The sequence below is a fragment of the Agelaius tricolor genome, unplaced genomic scaffold (genome assembly GCF_023055355.1).
Source record: "Agelaius tricolor isolate 1412-34295 unplaced genomic scaffold, bAgeTri1.0.p SCAF_11, whole genome shotgun sequence".
NCBI lineage: Eukaryota > Metazoa > Chordata > Aves > Passeriformes > Icteridae > Agelaius > Agelaius tricolor.
The window spans coordinates 22,361,707-22,386,271 of NW_027269271.1; the positions used below are offsets into that span (position 1 = coordinate 22,361,707).

The 24,565-nt window shown below is 48.5% G+C and overlaps 1 protein-coding gene across 2 annotated transcripts; it reads right to left on the reverse strand.

The window, feature by feature from the left end:
• Positions 1–2,663: 2,663 nt before the first annotated feature.
• On the reverse strand, positions 2,664–22,912 carry DMBX1 (diencephalon/mesencephalon homeobox 1). 2 transcript variants are annotated; one of them, XM_071435626.1, is made up of 5 exons: positions 22,759–22,912; positions 8,964–9,129; positions 5,401–5,579; positions 3,879–4,233; positions 2,664–3,064 (listed from the first exon to the last, which is right to left on the reverse strand). In XM_071435626.1, exons 2-5 carry the CDS (start codon positions 9,115–9,117, stop codon positions 2,664–2,666), a joined length of 1,089 nt encoding a protein of 362 aa, XP_071291727.1. In that variant the 5' UTR covers positions 9,118–9,129; positions 22,759–22,912. The 2 variants fall into 2 exon arrangements, with proteins under 2 accessions (XP_071291727.1, XP_071291728.1); XM_071435627.1 differs by lacking the exon at positions 22,759–22,912 and having other exon boundaries at positions 5,401–5,596; positions 8,966–9,117.
• Between the last annotated feature and the right edge of the window lie 1,653 nt (positions 22,913–24,565).

Here is a 24,565-nt window from a genome sequence, read left to right on the forward strand (position 1 = left end):
CTTGGCTCAGTGGGGAAGGTCTTGCCTCCCTCCAGAGGATCATGGCAAATCTAGTGCTGGATCAAGCTTATCTCCTGTGCTCTCTGTCCTTGCCTTGCAGGAGCAGGCCATAAATCCAGGTGTTCTGACTGTGCTGTGGCAGATGCTGTGGTACCATCATGAGCCTGGGTAAGGCTGTGTGTGCCCTGGTGGGAGCTGATGCCTCCCTTTCCAGCCCCAAGGACACAGAAGAGATGCCTGTGTTACCTGGAATGCTGCAAGAGTGGCTGCAACCCTGTGCTCTCTGCCTGACACACCCACTGGCATGAGCTGCAGTTTCATGGGAATCTTAATTAATTTAAAAAAAAGCTCAAGTGCAGATCTGATCTCACACCCCATTACCTCATTTGTTCACTGGCACCAGGGAACAACATCAGAAGGGGTGTTCATTAAATTTGTGTTTGCCCTGCTCTGGTAAAGCAACTCCACAGCCTAGAGTGGTGCAGAGGTCAGCAGGGCACAGAAAAAAATATAGGTGAGTAAAGCCTTTCAAGGAAGGAGAAGGAAAATTAAAGCTTTGTTTGGGTGTCCCTGGCTTGGGTGACAGACAGCAAAAAATGAAAGCTGGGACTTTCTTTCTGGACAGAGTAAATGTGCTTTGGTGGTTTTAATTTGCTCAGGCTCCTTTGAAAGCGGCAGCCAAAAATCTGCTTCCTACAAATACATTTGGTTTTGGCAAAGTGGAGAATTCTGCCGGTCACGGTGGCTGATTTGACACAGTCAGGAAAACTAAAGCATGAGAGAAAAGCCCCAGACTGAAGTGTTTGGCACAACAGAAGTATTTATGGAAGACACTCCATTTTCCTTGGAAGCTGGTGCAGTTGATGAGCTGCCCCTCCTGAGGTCTGCTCCTGCTACAACTTTATGAAGGATAAACCACTATTTCCCATCAAACAGCTGTTCTTATGTCTCTATTTGTGGGAGTTGGATGCTTTTTCAAAAAAGAATAATGTAGCTGAAAGCACTATTTCCCTCCACGTTTAAATAGGTAATTTGACCCCCAGTATGAAGAAGATGGGAGTGAGAGGGGCCACACTTGGGTGGCTATGGGTCTACACTTCAGGTTAAATCAATTCTGGTTATTTGCAGAGAGACAGCACAGATCTGCCCAGGCTGTCAGTGACATCCCCAGTCGACACTCTTGGGACACAAACATACCACCTGCCCCAGAGTCACTGTGGATTTTTTGATTTTAGGCAATATTAGAGATGAAATCTGAACATCATCCCTCAATGCTCAGAGAAAAGCAGTGAGTCCAAACTGTTTATTTGGGTTTGGTTAGGCAAAAAAATAAAAAAAAAAAGTTATTTAAATTGGCAGAAACATTCCTTTTAAACAAGGAAAACCACCCAAGGGTGAATGATGGATCATTCCAATGAAATGAGACTGAAACTGTTCAGTGCAGTAATTCTGAAGCTGGTGAATTTTGGTTACTTGCAAACTCTGCATTTTTGGCAAGTTCATCTATCCCTCCTCAGCTCCCTAGAGAATATAAAGCCCCTGCTTACACCTGCTTTGCCTCCAGCAGTTCAGCATTTTTCGCTTGTTACATTTGCACTTGATAACCACTTTCTGGACTGAGGGCTTGAGAACAGAATTGGGTGATCAGAGATTTTTTTCCTGGACACAGCTTGCATTTATCAAGTTTTCTGTCAAAGAACCATAAAGTTCATGGTGTGTGAACACACCATAAGTCCATATGAAATTTTTATTACTATCTATTATCAAAGTAAGACCAAAATACTCTCCAAAAAGAAAACCCTGTAACTTGTAAATAAAGTTTACTCTTCTCTGAAGATCAAAGAGGAAACAATATAGATAAAAATAATCTGCAAATTTGGCCTTCATTTTCTCCCAGCCAGCAGCGTTTGGCCAATATTTTGTCCTCTTCAAGCAAGTGCTATTAAAAAGAAAAAGAAAAATTCTTGCCTTATAGGAAGTGCTTAAACAGGAAATTCACCTTCAGATCATTTCCCAGTTGTTAAAAAATTAGCTTTAGCAGAGAAGGGAGAAGTGGAGTGGTGAAGTGCACGATCATGTCTCTTTCTCATGAACACCTTTAGGATGCTGACCCAAGAAGAGCAACTAGCTACCAGCTGAGGTCAAGGTGATGGTTGATTTGTAACTCTGATCCTAGCTACTAAAATTGGAAAGGAAAGGGGAATAAAAGCAAAAGAGGTCACAGTTCTGTAACACTGACAGTAACACACAAATGATGGGTGCTGTCAACATTATAAACTATATACAAGACGAAGCAGGACTCTTTCTTCCCCCAAAGAACATAACAACAGCAACAAAACAAAAGGTGAATAAAACACAGTTGGCACCTTATCAAGGGGATGAGGAGAGGGGGCTCCTCCTGAACGTTACAGGCTGAACTCATGGCGGTCCAGAGCACAGTTCATCTGTCTAAACACAGATCCTCTCCCCTTTCCTCGTTAAATATTTAGTGAAGACCAGGCCAGTAGCAATGTCTGACACAACCGTGGTGCTAACGAGGACGTTAATGAACGCCAAGTTTTCCCTGCAAGGGAGCACCTCACTCCAGGAAGAGGTGGGGGTGGATGGGGATCCGAGGAGTGCCAGGTGCGGTGCCAGCCCCTGGTGCACCTTCTCAGGGGCAGTCAGTTGGGGAGGGTGTCCAGCCCCAGGGACGCCGCGTGCTGCTTCGCCCGGAGCCTCAGGTTCTCGATGCTGGTGGTTTTACTGTTCAGGCTTGGCAGGGAGCTGGAGGCCTGCAGGATGGGGGAGGACCAGACCTGCTGAGCGTGGGACAGCGACTGGTAATAGGACTGACAGTGCAGGGAGCTCAGCGGGGCCATGTTGACGTTCATGCCCAAGTAGGGCATGGCAGACGGTGTCCCCATTTCGAAGGAGGAGTAATGGACCAGGTTGTTGGTGGCTGCCATGTGCTGGCGGAACTGCTCCTGCAGGCGGAAGAGGCTCAGGGGCGAGGAGGAGTAGGAGTGAGTCTGAGCCAGGCCACTGCTGGACGAAGGCGTCACAGTCGCGCTGAGAGGGGACTCTGCAGCAGGAGACAGAGGGGATGGGGGTTATTCCTGCAGGCTGGATAAGGTGGTGCTTTTTCACACCCCAAAAAGGTTTGGGCAGCAGCACGGGCTTGTCTCTTGCAAATGAGAGAGGGTATGACAGCTCACGAGAGCTCAATGTGTGCCCTTCCTATACCTGGCACCTCAGAGTGTAGAAATGGGGCTGAGCTCTCTGCTGCTGGGCCCTGCTCTCCCCAAGATCTAACTGGAGCAGGTCTTTGCTCTTTCAGTGCTCCATCCCCAAGATCTAACTGGAGCAGGTCTTTGCTCTTTCAGTGAGGCATCAAAGTGTTCAGCTGACTAGCCACACTCCATGGAGGCACAATCAAATGAGATCCCCCAATACTATGAGCCCGAGGATTCATCTTCCGATTCACCATCAGAGAATTAACAAGGATTGTCTTAACAAACTCCTCACTGGACATTGCCCTACATGACACCTACTATGTGGTAGCCCACTTCCACTACATACTGTCAACAGGGGCAGTATTTGCAATCCTAGCAGGCTTTACCCACTGATTCCCTCTATTCACTGTGTACACCCCCCACTCAACATGAGCTAAAGCTCACTTTGGTGTGATGTTCATAGGTGTAAATGGACATCCTGCCCTCTCTGGGGCTGTTCCGTGCTGAGGATAACAGGACAAGCCTGGGCAGCCTATCCATGAGCACCAACTCCACAGGGAATATGGGACCATACCCAACCACCAGCATCCCCCTTGGAAAGGGGTCCTGACCACCAGCCTGCCAGGTCCCGACACCAACCTCCAGCAAGAAGCTGCCCCTCACCTGCTTTTGGGCTCGCTCTCTTGCAGTTCAAAGCCTTGCTGTCCACACCAGGGCTCTTGTCCACTTTGGCCTCATCCAAGGTGCTCTTGAACTCCTCCTCCCTGTCGGTCTGGTCCTCGGGAGCCGACTCGCTGGCAGACTGCTCCGACAGGGTCAGGTTGAGGTCAGTGCCCACCTCGCTGGGGAGGCTCTGGACCTTCTCAGTGTCCGGGGTGGGAGCCTGGGTCTCCAGCACAGGGGGCTCCATCTTTCCCTCGCTGTGGCTCCCCTCACAGTCCTTCTGCTTCTGCAGCTGCTCTTTCTGCAGGCTGCGCTGCTTCTTCCGGAATTTGGCTCTCCGGTTCTTGAACCAGACCTTCCGTGCCACAAACAGCAAGGGAGAAAAAACAGTGAGAATCCTGCTCAGGGCCGAATTCAACATCACTCAGCCTCAGAGCTTTGGGGGAACCCCAAATAACGAGGTGCTGCGAGCCCACTGTGCCCAAAGGCCATTCCACTTTGCTGGACCTTAGAGCTCCACTGTTTTCAGTGAATCTATAAATAACATTTCAAACAGACAAAAAAATATCCAGCCTCTATATTTTACAGCCTCCACTGCTTTTTTTGGGGTTTTTTTTCCCCCTAAATTGGTTAGGCACCTCATCCAAAAAGAATGTCTTGCAGCTGTAATGTCTGATGACATTACACTGGCTTACAGTCTGTTAAGTTTCTAAAACCATTTGGTTATAAGTGTATCAAAACTACAATGGCAACACTCAAAGTAAGTCATTACAGGCATAAGCTGTTGTCTAGGAACTGCATTTAGGAAAGGAGGAGAGAATCTATTATTTTTTTAACGTAAATCAGTAGACATGTATTAGAAGAAATATATTAGGAAATCTTGTTTGTTGTTTGCTTGGTTAGATAAGGGGACAAACCGTTTTTTAGATCAAAATGTCTTGATAGTTATATAAAAGAACTAATTTTTTTCCATAACTTTTTCTCTTCGCAGTTAAAACTATTTGCCTTTTAAAAGACAAGAACTGCTTCGCCAGCAGGTTATGAACTAGCACATTTCACTAATTGAAAATAAAAAGCAAACAAAAACAAAAAGCAAACCCAAACCTTGGCCTGAGATGTCACAAATATTGACACTGGTGGAAAAGAGCAGCTGGAATTACTTGTGTCTCTACTTTTTTGAGAAAGCCAGAAAAGCCTCACAATTAAATAAATAAATAAATAGACTTCTGTTGCTGTTTTTAAAATTTTCCTCAAAGAAATGTGAAAGAACAAATGAAAACCAGCGTACACTTCAGACAATCCTAAATTTAAAAAATGTGCGCGTGGATTAGAAGTTTCTTAAGCAGATGTGTGACTTCGGATAATTTTATCCTCCCTGCCCCTGCCTTTCACAACTTTACTGCCCCAAAATCTTCGCTTCCACTGCAAGAATCCTGGAAGGTCAAGGGAGCTGTCAGCCCTCTGGGAGCCTGGCTGTGTTCTTTAAAAGATCCCCGCTGGCAAACCCCCAGAGTATCAGTACCTGGACTCTGGCTTCAGGCAGGTTTGTGCACATGGCCAGCCGCTCTCTCATCACCACATCTGGGTAGTGAGTCTTCTGGAAGGTCTTCTCCAGGGCCTCCAGCTGCTGGGCAGTGAAGGCCGTGCGACTCCGCCTCTGTTTGCGGTGCTGGGATCCATAACGTGCCTCCAAAATGATGTCTTGAAATGTACAGCCGTTGGAAGACAAGGAAAGTGGCCAATTTAATTATTGGAATTTGTACGCTGACAGTTGAATAAAGCACTTGCTAACATCAGACAAAACTATGGAATGTTTTTTCCATTGCTTTGGAGCTAGTGAAACACATACATATGGATTTTACTGGTTAGCTGAGGTGTCCAAAGAGATAAAATCATAGCAGAGGGGTTAAAGCTAGATGACCTTTGAGATCACTTCCAGCCCAAACCATTCTATGATTCTAAAAGCCTGTTCTGGAGAGAGAACCTCTTTCTGTGACAGCTGTGAAAGCTGTTGAGACCCAGTGCTGAATTTGGCTGAAATAACTCAACCTGCTCCAACATCAGAGGGGCAGGACATGCAGATGCCCAGACCCTACCATGGCATAAGCACCTTCCATTAAGAAACACAACTAAAAATGATGTGGGAACATTCACTCTTGTACTTCTTTAATGTCTTTGCGTAGCTCACTGCAGTCTTCAAGTCATGATATTGGAGAGCTGTTCTGGGCTCCAGTTCAGAGAGCATTTAATCTCATGTGCTTTTGTGCATTTTGCTCCAAAGCACATCCTTTACTGAGCATGGACACTCTCCAGCATCTGGGGTGGAAACAGCAGCCAAGGCCACGTCTAGCCCCACTGGTTGCAAGCCCAGTGCTCATGTGCTGAACTCTTCTCAGCAGAGCACCTACTCACAAGGTCTGACTTTGCAAACCAAGCTTGGAAAATTGAGGGCAGAGAAGAAATTCAGACTGGGGAAAATCTGAGGCCAACCGTAAAGGGCTTATTATTTTACCAGAGGGGTTATTATTGCACAACAGTTAGTGGGAGTACAAAGATCTTAAATCAATGAAAATAAGTTACTTGAAAATGAAAAAAACCCACCCTTTATTATGCAAGTTGGGACATGCTGTGCTACAGCCCTGGAATGAAACAGTCTGGCAAGAGGTTTGCTCTCATAGAGGAAATGCAGAAAGAGCAGTGTCTGGTATCATTTTTAATTCGGTTAAGAATGTGACTTCCAGTAGAAGGGAGGAATGAACACACAAGAAAACAACAGAGCAGGGAGCAAAGCTGGCACTATCAGCACACGGAGCCCGATGAAGGCTCTGGCTGCTGTTTGTTTGTGCTTTTGTCACGAGCGTCGTGACACGAATCCAAACAACAAACAAAAACCTGCTGTCCCCCAGCACCACAGAGCCAGGCCCCAGACCCACTGGCTAACGAGCGTGGCAAATCAGCTTTGCACTGCTCAAACATTCCTCTTCCAAAACTTCCAGCTGTTCCATTCTAGGTCAGCACTCGCAGCGCCCTTCTGGGGGATTGACAAAGCTGCGTGGTTTTGGCAACCTGGCAGAGATGTGATCAGGCCAAAGGTCCTCAACAATATAGCACTGCTTGCATACAAGAGAATTTTGTGTTTGAGGAATCAGAGCTCCTTGGGGAGTTCAAATGCTGGTGATAAAGCTGCCCCTGGGGAGGCAGAGGGACCATCCTTGTGCATCCAGGCACAGCTGACAGAGCAGCCAGGCTCGGAGAAGGGATATTCCAGCACAAGAAATGAAATTGAAGGCGCCCCAAAACATTTTAAAAAGCCAACATTTGTGTTTCAAGTACACAGAAACAGGAGAAAGGGCACTGGTTAAACACCCTACCTAAACACCCTACCTGCAGGCTGGAATATTCCCAAATTTCTAGAGTAGAGGTTAGACCTACCAGCTCCCCAGAGGCAGCAGCTCATGCATTAAGTTTGGCCACTCCAGCGAGAGGCAACCGGCAATTATCTTAATATTTTAACTATGTTTTCAGGCTTTGTGCAAGAAGGAGAATATAAATTGCAGGTGAGACTTTGCAGTTACCAGCAGAAACCTCTGTTTTCTGACTTAAGGTCATTTGCTTTTGTGCTGCTTTATTCTGACTGTCCCTGGAAGGCAAATGAGATCTATAACCTGCACTGAAAGATATTCAGAAGTAACAGAATGTGAGGCAACTGCAAAGGAAACAGCTCGTAGGTATATAATGCCTACACTGCCAATGATAAGCAGACAAGGGGACTGTGGGATTTAATCTGGAAAGTCTTCCAGGTGAGTTATTAATTTTAAAGATAAGAGGTCAGGAAACCAATTGAATCTTCCGGTCAAGAATATGAGAATAGGTTTTTAATTCTTTTTTTATCTTCCTCTGCTTTAGCCTAGTTAGGGCCAAAGACATTAAGTCCTCCATGCTCTACTGTAAAAGACAGAGATCACAAACATCTTTCAAGAGATTCTTGCAGTTAGAAAAGGGGCATCTTGAAACCGAGGGTCTGAAAGATACATTGCAGAGCTCAGGGCCATCTGCTCCCATCTAAAACCTGCATAGTGAAAAGGGGCAGGGAACAAGGAGAGGATGACCAGGACAAGGACAGCGCTCTTCCCATCACTCTGCAGCCCAGCAGCAGAGCAGGGACAAGAGTCCAGGTCTCTTTGATTCCAGTCTGGTCGTTTATTGGTGAGGACAGTGACTCCTGCTCTGCCCGGTGCTACCCCAAAGATCCCACAGGCCACTTAGAACCATGCTAAGAAGGTCACAAATAGCAGCTGGGTAAAGGAACATTGCTGGCACAAAGATCTGACAGGCAGCTGTGGCTCACTGATCCAAAGAGTCCAAGACCTTTATCATCATGCCTTTGTGGACTGCCCACCTGGGAGGACCTTCCTGAAACTTCTGCATCCTTATTTTGGTTTAAGCCATTATTTATGAAATTTAGCCCACCAAAGCTGTCAGGACAGGTAATTTTTCCCACCTACTCTATACTGGAAGGAATCCCTCTACAATTTTTTTTTTTTAACTTTAATAACAGACAACTAGAAAGCTATCTTAGAACAGATACACATTTTCAGACAGTCAGGGGAGATAATTCCATTCTTCGTGATGACATTCACTCTGCCCTTATTTACTAACCACAAAGGGAAATTCTTTGCTGTTTTCTGTTCACTTGTTAAAAGACATTTCAGTGTCTTTTTAATCCTCTCTTTTCAATCCCATATAGTGGAGCCACGTCCCATCTCCCTTGAGCTTCCCAGCTGCCAGAGCCCAGTCTGAATCAAGGTGCCAGCACACACTGGAGGGCAGGTGTCACCTGAGAGCCTGGCTACAGGGACAGCACTGAGGAGCACACCATGCCCCTTGGCTCTCTCACACTCCAGAAGAGTTCCACTCAATGTGAGAAACAAGGATTCTTTTTTTGTGCTGGGTTTTTTGGTTTCTTTGTGCGCGCGGCTTTTTTCGTTGTTGTTTTTTGGGGTTTTTTTTTTTTTTTTTTTTTTTTTTTTTTTGGGGTGGAGTTTTTAGAGCCAGGCAAGGGCAGTTGCCATGGGTTGTTCTTACCAGCCAGTCTCTCAGCCAGGGTGAGGGCGTGCACGGAGGGCCGGTAGTCGGGGGCGTGCTGGGCCTGCTGGGCTGCCTGCTGGTGCAGGTTGTACATGGCGCTCAGCGAGTTCATGGCGTGCAGCGAGTAGCCGTTCACTCCATAGTGCTGCATCCTGACATCAACCTGAAAAACAACACCCAGGGGAGTCAGGGGCTTAGGGACCTGCTGCTCCAGCTGCCTGGTGACTCAGCAGAGCTTTGGAAATGCGGAGATCAGAACTGAAGTGCTGCGTGCAAGGCTCGTGGCTGACATCTCAGCTCCAGCAGGTTCTGGGACAGGAATGGAAATATCTTCAGTACTCCTGAAGCACCATCAACACAAGTCCAGCTTCCAAACTTGAAGCCCAGAATCTGACTATATCTCACTCATGCTGATCAAAATATGGGAAATTAATTTTTTTGTATACCACAGTACAGTTTATCATATTACAGTGACTTTTAATGCATTATCTAGCTCTATCCCAGGGCTAGCTGGGATTTTGCCCCTATCACTGCCTACAGTGGACTATTTGTAACCCCAGTGCTGGAATGTCAAATAATGTTTCTCATCTGAACTCACTCATTTATAATTTGTTTCCATTCATTATTTATTTTCCTAACAGGTCTTTTTAAGAAAACACAAATGATACGGGGAGGGGGGGTGGGAGAAGGGCATGTGGTGAAAAAGAAGACAAATCTGCACCATAATAGCACCAAAAATGTTATGGCTAAAGAGGGAATAAGTTTTGCAATAAATACCGACACTTCATAGCTCAATAGCAAGGAAATTATTTCAGAAAACTAATGGCTTTTTTTTTCTAGTGTGGGGTCTGCGTGAGACTTCAAGCTCTTTTTCCTTACAGACCATCTGTAAAACTGAGCTAATATTGATCTCAAAAGCCAAGCAATGCTTCATTCATCCCTGTTGTAAATGACTGGGGGCCTCCAGGATGTCGTTTCTGCAGTTTGTAAGACATCAGAAAGGAAGTTGTGAAACATTAGCCACAAAATAAATTTTTTAAACCACCGTTTACATCAGCAAGTCACCATCTGGAAAGTCAGTGCAATGAACAAACGCTCAGGGAAAGAGGGGCAGCCGGACTAACTTAAGGAAAGCAGACATCTTTTCAGGCAGCCTCTTAGAAAACAATTTAAACACTGGAGGGAAGTGATGATTTCAGGAGAAATGCCCATGGTTTTAGGAGGAATGCGATGCATTGAACAGTGAAAATTTGGAAGAGCAATTATCTGCTGTATTTTCTGTACTGGGAAAAGACCTTTGTATTTGTCCGTAAATTATTTATACCATGGAGAGACAGACTCATGGTGAAGAGGCAGAGATGGAAATGAGTTGGTGCCACTGCCCCTCCTGCTCTGAACTCCTGTTCATTCCACCTTGATGTAAGAAGTACAAACATGAAGTAACCTTGTGTAACAGCCAGAGACCAAGCAGGAGTTCCTTAAAAAGCAGCTGAATTTGGTACAACGGGTTCTGGGGCATCTCATGGCTTCACCCTCACAAGCATCTCTGCACTGTGGTGCCCAGGAACAGGGGAAGGAAACATGCAGCTCAGTTTGGTCAAACACTCTGCCAGCCCAAGGATGACCCTCATGAATATGAGTTCTGGTTCTGGGATTGTCTTCTCAAAGAGGCTGCAGAAATTATAAACCTGTAATTTTGGAATTTAGCACTCTGCTTCACTCCTGTTCCCCCAAGCCCCTCGTGCTCTGCCACTGCATCATTTCAGCACTGAGTGCCAGTGGAGGGTGGCAGGTCCAGGTGTGGTGACACCACAAAGATCTGACACACACCCTGATGCCAGCTTCTTCTGCTTTGTGCATGCCTGTTCACCCACTCTGGACTGGCTCCCCATTCTTCTAAGATAAAATGTGAAAATGGACATTTTCCAAAGCTCACAAGGATGCCATAGCTCTGCTCTAATGGAGCTTAGGGAAGATTTAAGCAATGACAAAATTGTTTGCTGGTTCTCTGATCAAGGTGATGGACTTCACACACCAACAGATTTTTGGCATTCTTATCTATTTTCCTCACAACGGGGTTCACAGCGAAATTACAGCTGTGATGTTGCTTTCTGGGACTGCAAAGTTTTGCTGCTGGTGGCACATGTTAAGGGACATGTACCACTGACATGGCCACAGAGGACATCTCCCATCTGCTGGGAAAGACTGACCTGTGGTGCAGCCTCACCCCATCCTTGGTGTGGTTCATTTCCCAAGAGCATCATGCCACCCAACACAGTTGTTCACTGCTCTGCTGTCACAGACAAGGGCAGGACTGGCTTTTCTGGACAACACAGGCAGCAAAACAGAGATCTGCAACCTCATTCTGCCCCCTCCCCTCTCACCACCTCACTTGTGAACCAGCTGGCTGGTTGCACCAGCTTTGGCCAGCGGGGTAGAGGTCTCAAAGCTTATCAAGTTCCTGCGTGTCTCGTGAAAACCATCTGAGGACACAGAACTTATTAACTGCCCTGGGCTGCTGCCAGACCTCTGTCCCTAATAGAGGCTGGAGAATCCACACCGGGGCTCAGCCCTGCCAGGAGATACGTGGGAGGCCAAGTGTCTTTGACTCCCAACTCACAGAAATGCCTGTTTTTCTTTTCTAATCCCCCTTGCATGTCATGGGCTGTGCAGCAAGCTGGCACATTAAAGGAAAAAGGAAGAGGGAGAGGAGGGGAATTTTCCCATACCATACAGTCTTCCAAGGACACTGCCAGTGGTGGTGTGTCTGGAGCCCAGTGTTTCCACTGAAACACTTGCTCCAGGAATATTTTGGTGGTTTTGATTGTTAAAAGATGATTTTATGTGTACATTTTTGGGTGGCCTAGAAGAAAGTGTACTTAAAAAAAAAAAAAAAAAGAAAAAAGAGAAGGACCTCGTAGGGGTGGACTCAGGATGGGAGTCAGTGCCCATCACAGCTTTGGTGATAACTGCCTGCTATGCTGCAGTGCAGACAACAGGCAGAACTTCTACTCACTTGTGCAGCAAATGTATCATCCCAGATTCTGTGTAAAAAATGAGGGAATTTACTGAGCGAGACAGTTCAGCCGGGTAAGCAAAGTTAACTGAGACCACAAATAGCTCCTGTTTAACTGGCAGCTCCCAGCTCACTCCAACCCCAATAAATTAAATATTTAAAAGACATCATGCAGCAATTTTTTTTTAATGGAGAAAGCCATTCATCAAGCCACTGCTGTGTTTCACAAGCTGTCGAATAGTGCTTACACTGGTTAAAATAATCTTTATATTTCATTAAGCAACCAAATAAGCTGATCCCTTCCCACTGGCTGTATAGATGGTTTTAATTTTCAAAATCTGCAAATGCATCTTTTATGTCTCTGCATGGCTGGAGGGCCTCAGGAACAGCCACAGCCAGGAGCAGGATGAGAGCAAAGTTTGAACTCCTGCTTTCTTGAAGGGCATGAGCTTGAGCAGCTGTGGATAAGCTGGGAGGGTTACAGGGTCCATCCTGAAAGAAAGGGTATTCCTCATCCTGATTTTGTGCATCAGAGATCAATGAAGAGTTAGGAGCAGTGAAGAAAGGAGACAGAAGCTGAGGAAAGGTGCAGGAAAACAAGAGGTGAGTGAAAAAAGCCCCTGGTGGGGGCCTGTGGGCTGATGCTGCAGCGTTTGCTCAGCACAGGGGGTGGAGGCTGTGGGCAGTGCCTGGCTGGCACCTCCTGGGCTGGTGGTCTCTCCCTGCACCCTCAGGGCAGCAGCAGAGACTCTCCCACCCCCAGCATCCCAATCCAGCCCTCTCCCAGCTCCCCACATTGCTCAGCACTGGCTGTGAGCTCTCCTCACATGCCCTGCACCAGACCCTGCCGGGGCTCCACTCCTGTCTGTACAATCCTGGCATTATTGCTACCCCAGGGTCAAAATCCCTCCTATGGCTTGCACCTCTCACTTGTGTTTTCACTATGGAAGGCTCATGGATGCTGTGCCTACTTTTCTTCCCAAGCCTGCAGACTTCTCAGACCTCAGGAGCATGTCCTGCCAGGATCCAGCCTCACAGACAGCACGTGGGATTTCCCCTAGCTGTAACTGCTGCTGTCAATGAGAAACCCAGCTTTCTCCATTCCTGCATTGCTTTGAGGCCAGGATTCTGCCCATCCCAGACTAATTGAGGGACCCCACCACTCTGTATTCAGCTGCTGCTGTTCAGTCTGATGCTAAACAATCTGCACATTTACCAGCCAGAAGGAGGAACCCTGTTATCCCAGGGCAGAGCTGCACTGCTCCAGCCAGCCTGGCTCCCATCCATCCCTTCCAGCACTGGCCTTGAAAACCTCAGGTTCCCCTGAAGCCATGCAGCACAAAAGTGCTGCAATTTATGGTGCACCACGTAACAGCGTGGCATACAGGGGAGATCTGACCCTGGGTTTTAATATTCTCAGCTTTGTACAAGGCTTTAGGTTTCCCTATTTAGCTGGCAACTAATTTTGTATAATTCTGCATGTAATTCTGTCCTGAGAGAAGATGTGAAGAGAGATCCATGCATTTCCTCATCAGCTGAAAACCCCGTTCCTAGTGGCTTCTGTACATGTGGAATTCAGGCACATCTGAGAACAATTTAATGAAGTATTGAAATTTTCTGAAAAATACCTGGCTAGAAAACATCCATATTTCTCCTTCTATCAGGAAAAAAAACCCAAAACCCAACAAATCATAAAACCAGAATCACAAACAAGATATTTGCCCTTCTCAAGCAAACTCTGCCAGGTGAAATGAGGCTGGATGCAGGACATGCAGCTTTGCAGGGGCTTTGGACCATTGTCTCTTTTCCCTCTAAAAAGTGAGTCATCCCAAATCCAAAGAAATACTGAGACTAAATTCATTGATCTACACGAGACACTCCGGTGCCATCATAAAGAACAGGGTAATAAAACCTATGAGCTAGAAATACTGAATAATTCCTAGAGATTGCAAGAAGAGGATGCCAGTCTGCTTTTGACTGGTGGGCACCATGGGGTGTTTTTTTATCACTTTATCAAAGCTGTCCCCCAAATGGGAGGGTTGGTGATGGGAGAGAAGGTATATGAGGCTTTCTTTAAATGTGGGAAATAAGCTGTACCAAAAAAAAAAAAAAAAAAAAAGAAAAAAAAAAGAGTCAAATCTGGACTTTGGGAAGTCACTTTCAGAAGGGAATTTCAACAGTACAATTCACTGCTTATGGAGAGATTCACCACCAATGCATTTAAAGTTTGGAAGAGCGTGGCACAGCCTCGGGTCTGTGCCCTGATGCAAGGCACAGCTAGAGCACAAGGAAAAGATCAGTTTAAAAAAAAATCAAGCCATGAAACAGAAGTCTGGTGCACTTGATTGGTGTTCAGGGTTCTGCGGGTGACAGAAAAAAATAGGAATAGCCCCATGTCAGGTAAAAGGAAAGTTATGGTCCTCAGCTTAAACACCTTCAAAGGTGCTACAAATCACTGCTGGTGTTTATGCAAAGCACAGGAACCCACTGCTCATTACTAACAGGGAAAAACAGCAAATGGTTTGTGCTGCAACATCCTTTCCCCCTTATTACCACTGGCAAAAAACATCACTGAAAATAGAATCACAGCAGAATATTCCCCCTCACCTCCCCCAGAGCTGTTCTGGGTTATGATTATATGCTTTAATTCCTTATTCAGAAACACTTCAAATCAGAAAGATAAATAACAAATCTTTGACTCTGTGTAACTCACATTCTAGGAAAACAGGCTCATTCTATAGATAGACATTGGGTTTATATATATTTGGTACTAAATGAATTACATACCTGGGGGGTTATGAATAAATGATCTTAGCAAGAGGTTTTCTTCAATCTTTTTTTTTTATATCCCTAAATCTTTTAGATATATAAAGGCCCAAAATAATGTAAGATAATAACCAACACGTTATAAATGAGTTTTGTTCCTCATGTGAGATCACTGAATATCTAAGGAAACAATTTCACCTTTGTAGTGGATGAAATATTGATAATTTGAAATACTGTAACACATCACAGTTCCTCATCCAAATGTCCAAGTCTGAGAGCAGCAAGCACTATAAAAACAGGCTTCCAAAAGACTTTCCTTGTATCTGAAATAAGGAACTGAGAACATCTCCCCAAAAAAACCCCGGAGGACTCTGCATTTCTAATCTTCCTGAAATATTTTTACCCCCTTGAATATTCCTGGGTTGAAATAAAGTTAATTTCTAAGTGCAGAGAGAAATGCTAATTAAGCAGGATCTAGTTAAATCTACGTGACAATGCACCGAAAGCCAAACCTGACCAATTACACCAATTCCTGCAGCTCACACTCAGCTATTCCCAGTGACCTTGCTATAAATAAAGAGATATTTTTTCTTAAAACCAGGAGGATTGCTAGCAGCTGAAATCTGGAAATACTTCCAGTTAGGGACAGCGTCACCAGTTTTGGGTAGACCTTGTCAAATAAGTGACTCTGAGGCTGTGCTGATGATGAGCACAGCAGCTGTGTTTGTAACGCTCATCTATTTGCAGTGGAAACATAACAGGATGCAAGAGGGCTTGTAATTTTTGTAAAATAAACCTCAGAGCATCCTGCTGAGACAAAAAAGTTTTGTTGCAGATCCCTAGAAATTCTCACACCAGGTTGTGAGCAGCTGAGGTAACAGGGCTTGGCTGACAGGGGTAACTCACATGATTTGCTGTGATTTTTATTTAAGGCTTTTGTGAAATCATAGTTTTTCACCCAAAAAATAACGGAATCGAGTGACTGATTAGACACTTCCTGGCAAAAGACCTTCCAATGCCTCTGTTTGCAGAGGCATTCCTCAGGGGGCAGGCTTTCCAGGTACAAAATAAAGAAAATAAAATAAAGACACCCCTAAAGGCTCTGCTTTTGAGCAGGGGTAAGTTTCAGGGCTTGGAGCCCAGCTTGCGGTGTAGAGCCAGGAGTGGCACCACCAAACATCACCGCGGTGCAAAACCCCTTGCTTGTCGTAATTTGCACGAGACAAGCAGTGCTGACAGATCAAACCAGGACAAACCTCCCTTCTCCCCTTCAGAGCAGCACTCAAACCTCAGTGGAAGCTCTTGGAAATTACATTGAAGTGGAGCATTTTCCTGGAAAAAGAAAAGCTCTTGATATCAAGATCACTTTGACTCTCGTTTCTCATCTCATTCTGCTTCCAGATCAACAACAACAAGAAGAAATCATGCATTTAAGCTTTGCTGTCATGAACAGCAGAATGGAAGCTGAGCCCTGCATCCCAGCTCAGCCCAGGCTGCTGCTGCAGCTGCACATCCGTGGATATGGAACGCGGTCGCATCCCGCTGCAGCCCGGCTCGCGCGCTCCTGCGCTGCCCACTGCTCTCCCCTCTCCACACCTTACAGCATCTCTGCCTCTGGACTGCCCTGAGTTCAGAACTTGGAGTAACCCCGAAGCACCCTGCAATCAAACTGCTGAATTCACAACCTGCTTCAAGGGTTTATCTTTGGTGTTTTTATGAAAGGAAAAACAACAAAGTACCTGCTCAGTCCTTCGCCTCGTTTCTGTGGAAAAGGCTTCCTTGAGAAGCATCATTTTGTTTTCCCCTAACACTGGCAAAGGGAATTTTCCAAACCAAACTCTGCCCTTTCCCAGGTCTGCTGGAAGCATGAGGGTGGCTCCCTGCTTGCTCTCTGCCCCCAAAACAGCTTTTGCCTGCAGCATATTTGATTGCAGATTGTTCCCATGTGCAAACGGACTGTGTTGGAAGGCAGCCTCTTGGGACTTCTGGTTCAGGAATCTCCCATCCCTAGAAGATGGAACAATATCCTGGAGGATTTGACCCATGACAGTCTCATTAAGAAGACAAGGATCTACAGTTCTGTGTCAAAATACGTTTTTAAGCCTGTGACCCTTCCTGTGTCTATCCTGAGCACCACAACCACGACAACGCTGATCTGACAATCTAACCCTGAGCCCTAACAAGGGAGATCAAACCCTGCAAGAAATGCACAGATAAGCTTTGTAAAGATTTCCTGAGGCAGTTTAAGACATTCCCAGCTCCTCTCCTGCTGCTCCCAGGTGCTGCCAGCTCAGCAGCCAGGCTGGCAGGAGGGAATGCAGGCTTGCCCTGGGTAATGCCTCAGCCCGGATGCTGGGCTCCACGGGCAGGCACTGGGATGAGGCACACAGGGAGGGTGATTTCTCCCCCCACCACCACTACTCATCAAGTAGAAAGTAAAAAGTTGAAGCTGTAAGTTCTGGGTGTTAAACTGAGGGAGTTTGGTACCCACACGAGGAGGGGAGCAGTGTGTCTGTGAAATGCAGAGGTTTCTGCCACATTGCTGGAGTTTAACCCTTCTGGCACAAAAGGACTCTCCTAGGGGCTCTTTTAGCTGATCAGATGGAAGGTTGTGAGGCTATGATGCCAAGTGCAATTCTGCTTGAAGGTGATTTTGAGAGATAGAAAGAGCAAGCAAAACTTGAGAGCAACAGAAGCTGAGAGCTGAACTCAGGATGTTTCTGCAAGTTCAGCTGGACCCTGCCTCTGCAGATGATTCTTGCAGCACTCGGAACAGCAGTCACAAAACACAGGACGGGAACTGCTCCTGCTCAGACTTAAATCAGCTATAAGGCAAAATGACAGACAATCCTACTTTGGCCTAAAAGGAGGAAAAAAGAAAAATCCTGAAAGGCAGCTCCACAAGCCATGCAATTGTGGGGGACTTCTGATACCTTAAAAGAATAAATCAGAAATTTAAAGTTTTTCTTCTCTGCAAGTGGTAACACAAATGTTCCTCCTACCACTAAAAAAAAGATGCTTGAGCTCAGTGGCTTTTACAAGGAGGGGCTGGGGTGGGGGAAAGACTTGTGCCACCTTAGAACAGGGCCACAAAACGGAGTTAGTGGCAGCAGTGCCAGGGGCTGGGGAGCACCAGGGGCGCATGGAAGGTTTCCTTTCCCGTAAGCCTTTGGATCCCTGCACCGAATTCAGCGCGGCTGCCAAGGCAAGCAATGTACTTTGGCCACCAGCAGGTGATCTGTGCTCTGAAGAGCTGCGTGCTGTAAAGCAGGCAGAGCTGCTGAACGTCTGGAGGGTTTTGTGGGGAGTCTGAAGTCCCTCAGCAGAGGCACGTTCCCCCACCTCGGGATAACACACGCCAAGAGCTCCCAGAGCTGCTCCCTGCTCGCTGCGCCCGGAGCTTGGCACGGCTGGAAACACCAGATTCCCACAGCTCCCTCGGGAAGAACATTTCCTCCCTGGCGAGATCCATCATCCCCCAGTGCAACTGGGACTCTTTCTTTGGAAGATCCTAGTGGAGTTCCCAAGCATCACACCCATGCTTTCAGTTTTACAGCAGCATCTCTCACATCAGTATTTGCTCTGGCCATGCAGAGGCTGCTGCTGGTCCTAAGAGAGCTGTGCCAGCCACCCACAACTCCTGGTGTAAATATCCATTCCCCTCCCTTTGGAGAACTGCTGGTCCATCCTACTCCCAGCCCTCCCTCAGAGACTCTCCTCCCATGAGCTGTAATTCCACCAGTACTGCTTTACCAAACAGAAGAAGTATGATCCAAAACCTAATGAAGTTAAAAGGAAAAAAAAAAATCAATTTCAGTAACTCTTAGAGTGAAATAAACTGACGGGAAAAGACACAGGGTTTGGCTAACCCCAGTACACTATGAGTTAATTCTTGACTATTTGGCTACATTTCCAAATTCTCCACCAGCAGGTTTTGATGGAAATTCCCCCAAAGTAGATTAGTTTATTAGTAGCTGTATAGGATTGGAAAATTTGGGATTTATTGAACCCCCGTTCTTCAGCATTTTCCCTCCTATGTTTTTCCAAATGAAGCAAGGCAGCTATATTCTAAATATTCTGTTCAGACACAAGCTCTGGAAACCAGCACTCAACCTTTTGAAAGGGTTTAAGCCCAGCTGACATTTGTCAGTGCCTCAGTAGGAGCATTTTCAACTTGACAAGCTGAATTTTGAGATGCCCCTGAAAAACCACTGGAATCTTGGAAAACGTGGACTAGTTCTAGCTGAACACTTTACCCATCGTGTAACCAGTAAAACCAGTAGGGATCTATATCAGAAGAGCTGGTCCAGGACCTTCTCTGCAGCAGCTTTGTTTCGTCAGGGCTGGTTGTGAAAATGAGAGAGGAAAAAGAAACTCTTCGCTCCGGCTTCTTTTCATCCGATTTCCCTCCTTCTCAGCAAAATATTCTTTTAAAGGATAAAGACGCTGGGTACCAAACCCGCTGTCGTCACTCCCTCTACAACTACATTGTGCAAAACTTGCCTGGCAAGCCTGCCCTTCTGTGACTTGTGGGAAGCTCCTCTGACTCTGTTTCTTTGGTGCAGGCAGCGACACTGGCACTAAGGAACAGCAACATCTGCACCAGCTCTATGAAACAGAGCTGTGCCTTCTGATTCGGCAGAAAGATCACTTCTCATGTGTGTGAGCATGAGGAGAATCTCCCATTTAGGCACCAAGATCTCTTAAAATTAGCAGGAAAAGCTGGAAAGCTGATCTAAACCATCTTTCTGTGTACTGGCAGTACAATTTTGGGTGTATTTTTGCACTATGTTGGCACAATTTAATAGAACCTCTCATCAATCGCGGGGTAACTCAGGATCGAAGCCACTCTTACCCTTTCAGGAATTTTGTGCCCATTGCAGTTCTTAGTTAGAATGGAAAAACTGAACCTAGAAACACAACCCAAAAGCCAAAGGGTTGTAGGTCCAAGTCTCTCTGGCTGGGGCAAACAAGGAAGTGGGATTGACTTGCACCAATTTATTCATGGGTGAAAAGCGAACATGGAAGGGATAAGCTAAACAGTCAGCGAGCCAGTTCTGAGATGCGCTCAGGAGAAACACAGAGCAGTGAGAAACTGCAGATTTACCCTCTGCCTGCCACTGCGCGGGGGAGGGTGGAAAAACCTCCCATCCTCAGGGTGAGTCCCATCCTGCCCTCTCTGGGACAGGCAGGGCAGAGGAAAAGCCTGATCTGCACCAGAGCACCCCGTGGGGCTCAGCCTTTGCCCTCCATCGAGAGCACGACCCACGTCCTGTAGGTGCATGAGGTTCCCAGCAGGGTCAGTTGTCCACGGCTTGGAAACTCAAGGAGGAGAGGGGGAAAAAGCAGCAGAAATTGCTTGAAAAGCTGGGGAAGGTGGGTGCTGAAGGTACCCGGGCAGGCTGGGAAGCGGCCAGCGGCTCCCCCAGCCTGAGGAGGGTCTCACCCCACCCAGCTACGAGCAGATTTCGCTTCTCTTTTGCTTTGTGTTCCGTGCAGAGGTGAGGGAGGGAGAGGGTAAATAAACCCCAAACCCTCCAGCCCTGCCTTGGGGGAAGCGGGAGGCTACTTCAGACAAAACTGTTATCCATTAACATCCAATTATCACTTGGTCCAAGCCATTAATTATAAATCAGCCTCCTAATTGGGATAATTAGCTCTCTGCTACTTAATGTAGTATGACTGATGCGTTTGGAAAGAAGGTAATCAGTCCATTTGTTTAGCGTTAGGCGAACAAATCCAACTCTCATGGTTTAATTTCAGCCGAAGCCTTCCCAGCGCCTTCCCCCCTCGGCCCACCATCAGCATTCTGAGCCCATCGCAGCTCCCTTAATTGTTTGGGAATCACGGCAGGGATGGGCACACGCATCTCCGCGGGGCTTTCGGGACAGCAGCCCCCGGCCCGGGGATGCGGCCGGACTCGCCCCTCCCTCGAGGGGAATTGCTGGGATTTTGGGGACGGGGTTAATTAGAGGGGACGGGTTTGAACCTGAGCGCGACCCCACAGTTGGGATCGTTCCGGAGGAGCGAGGGGCTCCTCTCATCCCCCCGTCACCCCGGCCGGGCCTCGCCTCTAGAAACCATTTCAGGGAGAGCGGAAAAAACTTTCCTCTGTATTTTATCCCCCCCTCCCTCTCCTTTTCCCCACTTCCCCTGGATGTCTCATTAATGCCGGCTGCTCGGCGAGCCGCCGATAGCTGCGGGACATGATTAGATATTTATTACTGTCATTTACATGGAAAACTTGAGCTAACCAAGTGGAACTGGAGGGGGCCGCCGGAGGGGACGGGATGAGGCGGAGCGGGGACATTTCTTTTCCCCGGCGGAGGCGGAATGCGGGACACAGGCGGAGCGCGGCCGGCTGGAGCAGAGGGTGCGGGGATAACCCCGCAAAGCCCCCAGCCAGGGCGGGGGTGTTGGGCCGAGCCCTCCCCGGGTCTGCGGCTGCGGTGCCACCTCGCTCCGGCCACGTTTCGTTTCCAAAGGCAGCGGGCAGCGTTCGTTGCGGGAATCCCACCGGGAAACAGGGGATGCTGCCCCCTCCCTCCTTTCTGCTGACGGCCTCGCCGAGGCGACCCTCGGGGACACCAAGGACCTGTCCCGAGATGCGCTGATCCCTTTTTCCCCCAAGGCGCCGGAGGTCGCCGCCTGGAAATAGATGGAAAGCGCAGCCGGGAAAAGCCACGGACCGCGGGGACCGGACGGCTCCGTATGGGGCTCTTCTTGTCCCTCCTCTCCCCAAATAAAGGGACAGGCACGGCGAGTGTCGCAGTCAAACCCCACTTCCATGGGAGGAGAAACTGCCCCGAGGGCCTTGCTTTGGGCTGGAGCAGCCCGTGTGTCCGGCCCCCCGCAAGGCTTTCGGGAGGTCACCCTCGCCCTCTCCTTGTCCCCTGCCAGGGGAACGGGTCCTGGGTGCCCCGGGCAGCCAGCACCGAGTGGGGACACGGACTTTTTTCCGCTCAAGTGCTGGCCGCGGCGGAGCACAACCCACCCCCCTTCCCTATCTGTTATCCCATGGCCCGAGGGGCGACTCAGGCGGAGATGTATGAGATCTCTTGCGGTAAAAATATGCATGCGGATCCCCATTTGGTTAGCCCTATAATGGAGGTGTAAATAGGTTTCGACTGCGAAGCCCTTAATTTATCAAGAAGGGCTGACAGCGCAGGTCCGGGATTTATACACCCCTTAAAGAGGGGGAGCGTGCAGGGGGGCCGCAAACACCGGCCTGCCAGCTCCTTACGGGGGCTCCCCGTCCGTTCTGCCGTCTAACCTCGCAGCGGGGTGATGTGGGGGCGCGGTTTGTCCTAGAGAGGCTTCTCAGCGCTGCCGGCATCTTGCCCTCCCTTGCGGTCCCTTCCGCACTCAACTTCCAGCCGCACCAGAAAGAAAAACCAATCCCGGAGCCACCCCGAGCGGGGCCATCGCCATCGTCCCCGGCTCCCGGCCCTGCTCGGGGCTGTTTCTGCCCTCGGCAGCTCTCCCCAGGCTGCGCAGTTTACTAAAACATCATTATGTAAACAGGGGGAAAGTTGCGCTCTCCTCCGGCGGAGCCCGGCTCACGGAGGGATGCGCGTCCCCCGCCGTTCCCCGAGCCGGGTTACAGCCCTCGCACCCCGCCAGCTGCCCAAACCCGCACCGGAGCGGGCTGGCACTCAATAGAGTCAATAGGAACGAGGCTCCGAGCTCGTGGGGGTTTGAATTGTTTTTCTTTCGCTGTAGTTTGGTCTTTTTTTTTTTTTTTTTCAAACGCGGTATACTTCAAATAAACAAGAAAAAATAAAAAAAAAAAGGAAAAAGAAAAAAGAAACAAAGAGAGACAGGAGGACAGAGAGCCCGGGCCGGGTTTCTCCTCTCCGGTGCGCGCATCCCTGCCAGCGGTGCCTCCGCCGGCCGTGCATTCCCCCGCGGACAGATTCCCCCTCCTCGCAAGCAATCCCCAAAGTCCTCTTCTCTCCCCGTCGGCATCCCCGGCCCGCCCGGCCCCGCGCTGCCCGGGGGGGTTCTTACCTGGGGCGGTGGGGCAGCCTCCCGGCCCGCCGTGGGAGCGGGGACACGCGTGGGAGCGCGGCGCTGCGCCCCGGCCCGCCCTACTCCATCCGCCCGCGCTGCCTGCGCGCTGCCTGCGCGCCCGGCGGAGCTGCCATCTACCGGGAGGCAGCATTGGAGAAGGATTTTTAAAAGGAGCTTCATAGCGACCCGGGAGCTACCCAGCAAGATTTTCAATGGTCCTCCACCCTGTCAATCAAAACGGGGCTGCTGGTACACCCCCCACCCCCCCAACACTTCTTACTAGTCATTTACTCCAAGCCGAGGTGTAAACGCCTAATTAAATCCCTGGAAGCGGACGGGAAGCCGGTGGAGGGAGGAGGGCTGGAGCCAGGGCCGGGGGGGTGATGGGGTCCGCCAGGCACAGGGAAGGGAAGCCAAGCCGTGCCTCTCCCCGCGCCCCCGCTCAGCACCGCGCTGCATCAGACCCTGAAGTTCCCCTCTCCCCCGACGGCCCCTGGCTGGCGATGCTGCTGGGGGATAATCTACCAACTTTAATTACAGAGAGACCGCGGCTCCCCACCCTCCTCCCGGCCGCCTCGCTGTCCCAGCTTTGTCCCAGCTGCACCCCTCCAGTACTCTTTAAAATGTTGGGGGAACGGACACGGTCACAACACGGAGAAATAAAATGGGAGCGGTGGAAGGAGCTCAGAGGAGCGTTGGGCGAGGGATTCGCCGCCCGCCCCGTCGGGAAAGCTCAGCCGGGAGCGCACGGGCGGCCCTGCCGGGCCAGGGGAGCCGGGCAAGGCAGAGGGAGGGACAGCAGGCACGGGGGGACCCCGCGGAGCTCCGACGGGCAAGGAACGAGCGCTTAACGCATCTCCCCGCTCATGATTTTTATTTTGTACTTTTCCCCTGAAATAATTTTTTTCTTTCCTTCGGTATGTAAAAAGTGGAAAACCGGCTTTTCCTTTCCTCGCATTTCCTTTTCTTTCCCTTTTTACTCTCTCTGCGGGATTTTCGCAGGTACCTTCCCGTCCAGCGGCCGGGCTGGTTATCTGGCAGAGCTCACTAGCTGGAGCGGTGGTTGTGTTTGCTTTTCAGCTTTGCCATGCCTTCGCAGCAGAAAGAGCAGTTTAAAGCCTTTAGAGAGATTGCTAATAGATGCCAGTTCCTTGCCTTTAGATTCTCTCCCAGCCCAGGAGGATTTAGGATGGGATTGGGAGACGAGACGCCATTTCAGGCTCCAAAACACCCTGTTTTAAAATGACTGCGGGTAAGAGGATTAAAACAATAATACCCTTCTCTTCTTGAAGGTTTTTTTTTCCCTCTCTCCCTCCTATAGAAAAGATTTCTTCTCCCAGAGCAAAACCGTTTAGACAGGAATTAAGGGAACAAGAAAGAATAAGAGGGGGGGAGAGGACCTTTTAATTTGAGCTTGATATTTTGTACAAATTCTGACCAAAAGAAAAAAAAAAAAAAAAAAAAAAAAGAGGGGATCGGTCTGGCTCGGGACACCAGAAGGTTCCAAGTGCCACTTTCTTGTATTTATTTTTATTGCATATATTTATTCTTTTTTTTTTTTTTTTAAGCAGAGGTTATGGGGTACCAAGTGATCGTCTCGGGAAAGAGAGGGAGGCGGTGAACCTATTGAAACCTATTCCAACCTATTCGTGCCCTCGCTCCGCCGTCCCGCTCGCCCCCAGGAGCGAGGAGAGCCCCTCGCCCCGTGCTTCCCCCGCACCCTCGAAACCAACCACCCGCTCCTGGCCCCGAAACCGATTGGGCGAAACTCGGCGCACTGATCGCGATCTCTTTTCGGGTGCGT